The sequence below is a fragment of the Salvelinus fontinalis genome, unplaced genomic scaffold, assembly GCF_029448725.1.
Source record: "Salvelinus fontinalis isolate EN_2023a unplaced genomic scaffold, ASM2944872v1 scaffold_0675, whole genome shotgun sequence".
NCBI lineage: Eukaryota > Metazoa > Chordata > Actinopteri > Salmoniformes > Salmonidae > Salvelinus > Salvelinus fontinalis.
The window spans coordinates 1-6,350 of NW_026600884.1; the positions used below are offsets into that span (position 1 = coordinate 1).

The window sequence follows — 6,350 nt, forward strand, 5'->3', positions numbered from 1 at the left end:
CTCAGTTTATATATTATATTATATACAGTACTAGTCAAGAGTTGACACACCTACTCATTGAAGGGTTTTTCTTTATTTTTACTATTTTCTACATTGTAGAAAAATAGTGAAGACATCGAAACTATGAAATAACACATTTGGAATCATGTAGTAAGCAAAAAAGTATTTTAGATTCTTCAAAGTAGCATTTTCTCAACCAGCTTCACCTGGAATTATTTCCCAACAGTCTTGAACGAGTTCCCACATATGCTGAGCACTTGTTGGCTGATTTTCCTTCACTCTGCAGTCCAACTCATCTCAAACCGTCTCAATTGGGTTGAGGTCGGGTTATTGTGGAGGCCAGGTCATTTGATGCAGCACTCCATCACTCTCCGTATTGGTCAAATAGCCCTTACACAGCCTTGAGGTGTGTTGGGTCAAAAAAAATTGAACAATCTTCCTGTGGTTTGGTAAAAAGATAACACCTATTTTGGAATGTACTTTTTTTCTGCTCTAATTACTTTGGTAACCAGTTTATAACAGCAATAAGGCACCTCCGCGTTGCATCACGCATAAGAGCCCTTAGTGGTATATTGACCATATACCATAACTCTGGCCTTATTGCTTAAATATAACTTGACTCATGAGCTTAGTTCAACTGTCGTACCCCATCAGAACCCCAAATAGCTTGTTTTTCAATGTTTATTAACAAAACTATATAGCCTCAAAACATGGCTAAAACTCATTTAGATATTATGGATGATTCTTAGCTTTGTATGAATTTGTCCAGTCCCATCCCTCAGCTTTTAACCAAAACCAGGGGAGTGCATTATTAGCTTCAACTGCTGATTGCCACTTGAAACCTTTTTTTTTTAATTCAACAAAAGAAAATGACCTGATTAAAATTACAGCTAGCTAGGTTCTTTTTTTTTATTATTTGGGGCTTTTAGGTTTCATTCCCAACCAAATCCAATGCAAAACATAATGAAGTGTCAGAGCTGAATGTTGCCTGGATTGAGGTTTCTGGGCTTTCAATGTTAAACTACAGGCTATAGCACCACCACCTGGTTCACGTCCTCAACTGTTCTCTCTTCAGAGTTCAGACCTACTGACGGGCTACACATCCATTAGATATCTGCATACAACTGACCCGTGACCAGAAACACTTATTCACCTGGAGGGTCAAAATTAGTACTACGCCCGTTAAATAACTCGACGGGAAAAAGTTAAAACATAAGAATTAACAGAATTTATTTTATTTATGTAAAAAGACTTCAGAAAATTAATTAACATCAATTCCAAAACATGACTCAACAGCTGAGGCCCCAAAAAAAAAAACTATGTTGAGCATCAGGGTCTGAAGCTTTACATCCTGACATGTGCTTTGTTTATTAAAAACAAAACAAAAAAGGACAGAGATATTGCATGTTTAAAAAAAACAAAAAAAACAAGCAAATACTACACAGAAAATATAAAAGGTCTATTTACATAGTCATACAAGTTTAAAATTCTGGCACAGTAAAACTCCAAACAAAAAGGATACAGAAAAGTTTTTTTTTCATTGGGACATGACAGAAGTCCAGGGTACCAAGTTGGATTCAGGACAGATGAGACCATTAACTGTGTTCCTGTTTATCACCAGGTCCTTCTGAGAGATGGGGCCCACCTGAGCTTTAGAATGTCACCAAACTGGTCCAAAATTAACTCTGTGTAGCCTGAATACGAATTAGCTCTTTAAACCCACCTCTAGGGCTTCCTTGATGACGATCAGAGCTATAGTAAGAGACCTGAAAACTACATTACCCAGAGAGCTGAAAACCACATCACCCAGAGTCATCTGCAGCCCTAGCACAATACAGTAAAAAAATAAAACTTACAAATCGGCGGTTTGATTGTGGAATTAAAAGTGACTTGATGACAACGCGATCGGGCAAACTTTAAAAGGTATCAAATCCCAAGTCCTAAACAAAGTACTAAGGAAACAGTCAGCAATCCCTACAATACAGCGCGGGTAGGGTACATATAGTGTAGGTGAACAGATAGGAGGGGATAACGACTCACTAAGGTTCCTTTCTGCCCGGGTCACTGTTAAACATTACTCGTTGGCCACGTGTCTACATATAAACCGGTGGAGGCTGGTGGGAGGAGCTACATGAGGATTGTAATGGCTAGAATGGAACCGAGCCAAACGTGTGGTTTCCATATGTTTGATGTGGTTGATACCCGAGTGGCACAGCGGTCTAAGGCACTGCATCTCAGTGCTAGAGGCGCAACTACAGACCGTGGTTCAATTCCAGGCTGTATTACAACCGGCTATGATTGGGAGTCCCATAGGGCAGCGCACAATTGGCCCAACATTGTCCGGGTTAGGGGTTGGCCGTCATTGTAAATAATTTGTTTTTAACTGACTTGCCTAGTTAAATAAATGTTAAATAAAAAAATATATACATCGTTCCATTGATTCCAGTCTAGCCAGAACAATGAGCCTGTCCTCCTATAGCCCCTCCCATATAAACCTTACTATGAGCCAACCAGACAGCACCTGGAGCTTTTCGCTTGACAACTAAAGTCTTGGGAGAACATGGCATAGGAGACAATCACAACCAGATGGACTTGAAATGGGCCACTACACCTTCTCACCAGAGTTAAACATCACCTTGTCTGAAGGCTATAGCCCCTCCCCACATCTGTCATGTTACAAAACCACATTCCATTTTATAATTCTAAACCGCTATCTTTTTTGTATGGAACATGTACAAAACAAATTAAACACTTAGATTCTACAGTAATATCTATGGTATACAAAAAAATAAAAAAACGATTTCCTGTTCCTGTTGTTCTAGCCTAGTTGTGATCCCATGCTCTGTTACAGGAGGGGCTAGTCGTCATCTCCATCGCTGTCATCTCCCTCGTCCTCTGCATCCCTCTTCCGTTTCTCTCCCTGGACTCCTACTCCATCCTCTTCCTCCTCCTCTTCAACATAGTCATCATCATCTTCCTCATCCTAGGGCCAGAGAACATTTAAATCAACATGACTAGGAGTTCTCTTTTCCTGTAGGAATTTTAGACCCAACATACCAACGACTAGAAAGCAGCAGGTTGCCGCGGTAATCCCCTAACGTAGCAGGTGTATAAAGATAGCTGAGCCGAGTCCCTACTTCTATTTTAAGGGGAAACGGAACATAGGTTGAAAATACTGCATCCCCGAAAATCTGAAACATCCGCTTTCTGTCTACACCTCTGGGTGGTAATCACTAGCTTTCTGTCAACGTGTAGAATCAGGAAATAAATGTAAATTGACATCTGGCGTGTATCCTCTAAGAGACTTGGACTATACACTGTCTCGTGTGTATCCTCTAAGAGACTTGGACTATACACTGTCTCGTGTGTATCCTCTAAGAGACAGACTGTTAGCTGCACATGGGTTTGACGAATGATTACCTGAATGCCATCCTTCATCAGGTACGACAGTCCCACCTCTTCGCCCTCGGAACCCTCATCATCTTCGTCATCGTCCCCATCTCTGGTGGGGCCGGCTGTGTGCTCGTCATCTGTGGGGAGGACAACATTGGGTTAATTCTTTGTAATGGTCTAGGACGAAGGCACAAGTCTTAAGTTTATCCTCCCAGCCTTTCCTCAGCCCGTCCCCTCCCAGCCCTGTGTCGCTCACCATCATCAGCCTCTGAGTCTAGCCCCTCATTGTCATCTGTGGGGAGGACAACATTGGGTTAATTCTTTGTAATGCTCTAGGACAAGGGCACACGCCTCAAGTGTTTCCTCCCACCCTCAGCACGTTCACTCCCAGCCCCGTCGTTGCTCACCATCGTCAGCCTCTGAGTCTGGCACTTCGTTGTCTTCGTGGTCATAGCCGTCCAGGAAGTTGACCTGGGGCAGCAGCTCAAAGACACTCTCCCTGTAGTCCTCAAGAGTAGTGATCTCACAGCTGTACAGGTCCAAACTCTTCAGGTTCTTCAGGTTTTTCTGCAATCACAATGTGATGCTGTTAAGATTCTGTAATAATGATTGTGATTGGAATCCATTAAGTGGAAAGTACTTTGTTGGGTCTACCAGGTGTGTTTATGGGGGTTCCCTTACCAGAGGCTTCACAGTGCTGAGCTCCTTGATCTTGTTGCCGCTCAGGTTGAGATACGTCAGGTTGGGACACTTCTCAGACAGCTGGTCCAGACCTCCAACGATCATGTTATCACTGATCTCCAGCTGAAGAGGACAGATATTGATTCATCTGAAAAAATACTACGTTCACAAGTATTATATAGTACATAGACAAAAAAAATGCGTAATATCTTAATGTCCACTTGACTACTATAGTATGTGGCTAGATAGATGAATACATTTTTACTTGCATTAAATTGTTTATGTGGGTGAACCATCTCAACCTCTCCATGACCAGTGGCAAAAAGGGATCTTGGACCGAAGATGATGCTCACCTTGAGCAGTTTTGGCAGGGAGGGCAGCTTAGCCAGGGAGGTGAGCCCCACATTGACCATGCTGAGGAACTCCAGCTCTTTGTAGTCATCTGACAGCCCTTCCACCTCTCCATCACTGGACCGACAGTTGTCCACCACCAGCTCAGCCACCTGTGGAACAATTTGAATTACTGGTAAATGATACAGAATCATTGAGTTTGTTTTTATGAACTTGTTGCTATATTGTGCAATAAATATAGAATATGAATAAATGACGTAGCATACTAGTATTCGTTTTGAACTACGCTAGATAGATAATGTCAACATCCTTCCTGCCTGCAACTCCCCCCCATCATACGAAAGTTAGCTCATGATCAGAGTGCGCGCGGCCACTATCCCCAGCCAGAGAAGTCGTTAATTGTTACTGTCGCGGGAACTATAGCTAACTAACGTTACAAAGTAACACTAGCTACTAGCGGACGTAGTTAACTAGCCATAAAGTAACGTATCTTGGTGAGGTTTAAATTGATCATGTACTATTCATACCCCTTACAAAGTCAACAGCCCAGCGTATAGCAATTGGCCAACACTTTCATAGAGCTTCAACTTCGTATCAACCGATGCAACATTTGATGCACGAACGCAAGGCTACAAAGTAATTATCCGCACAACGATGGGCGGCATTCTGCACAACTTTACCTTGCAAAACGCCACGCGGGCGCATAGGTTGCATGAAATACATTCCAAAGATGGGTAGTTACAATGTGATTGATAGCCTTGTATTTGCGGAGAAGGCAAACTCAGTTAGCTCGCTGTTTAAAAGACCAAATAAACACTACTTTCACACAAGCCACTTCTATTCAGTATGCGCAAACAACTCCATTGTGTTCTTCAAAACAACTCGTGGAGCTGGTCGGCTCTACGCTAGCAAATCCAAGGATAATTTATTATAGGGCATTGCTGGCTAACTAGCTAGGCTACTAAAGTCCATGTAGGCTACCAATAGTGTTTGATCATTCTTAACATGGCCATTATTTGGGTTGGGAAAGCTTGAACTCCATTAACTAACTAACGTTACCGGTTAGGAGTCTAGCTAGCCAGCATTGGCGCTAGTTACATGTAGCTAGCTAGCTGATGTCCTTGGTAGCGCTAACTCAGTCAGAGCAAGTCGCGCCACCATCAAGATTCTTATCCCATTTTATAGTTCGAATCGATGTCTATCGCATCCTCTTTGTGGCAACCACCCATATGTGATTTATTATCCGATATTTTGTTAGCACACCAGTTGTATACTATAAGTTAGCAAGCTAAAGAGTATCGAGCATCGTCATTTCGCATCCACCATGGTTGAGTCGTCATCCTTCACAAAATGCATTGGGAAATAAATAAATAAAGACGTAATACTATACCTCGGCTGGGGTCTTGTTCCTCAGCTCCAAACTGATCCTCTTCTCCATCTCCATTTTGAAGACAAACGAAAGCACAAAATCAAAGGAAAAGGGAAAATAAAAAGCCGAACACTCAAGCGCTCAGTCACTCCAACCTTCTTCTGTCTATGGCTGATAGGCGATAACCAAACCACCATGTTACCTCGCACCCAACCCCCTTTCTAAGACACGCCTTCTTCTACATGAATATTACGTTTTTCTGTTTTTAATCATGCTATTGGGCCAGCTATTGCGCCATTCAACAGGGACCGGCCCAATTTACATAATATGACTTGGTGGTAGTTGTAATTGGTCAGGATTGCGTGGTCATTTAATACAGGTCAACCAATGAGATGATAAATACCTCACTTTTAAACTTAGGATACGCCCCCTCTTTGTTCTCATTGGCGCCATTATCAAGTATCGACAGTTGATATAATGCTGTGTTCCTAACCAAGTGGGGAAAGTGGTCATTTCTAGTTGAGTAGTATCAAATCAAATTGTATTTGTCACATGC

General features: G+C 42.2%; 1 protein-coding gene across 1 annotated transcript; it reads right to left on the minus strand.

The window, feature by feature from the left end:
* Nucleotides 1-1,205: 1,205 nt before the first annotated feature.
* LOC129846972 (acidic leucine-rich nuclear phosphoprotein 32 family member E-like) lies at nucleotides 1,206-6,024 on the minus strand. Its single transcript, XM_055914788.1, has 7 exons — nucleotides 5,816-6,024; nucleotides 4,428-4,577; nucleotides 4,075-4,197; nucleotides 3,801-3,960; nucleotides 3,650-3,685; nucleotides 3,421-3,530; nucleotides 1,206-2,983 (listed from the first exon to the last, which is right to left on the minus strand). Exons 1-7 carry the CDS (start codon nucleotides 5,867-5,869, stop codon nucleotides 2,858-2,860), a joined length of 759 nt encoding a protein of 252 aa, XP_055770763.1. The 5' UTR covers nucleotides 5,870-6,024; the 3' UTR covers nucleotides 1,206-2,857.
* Between the last annotated feature and the right edge of the window lie 326 nt (nucleotides 6,025-6,350).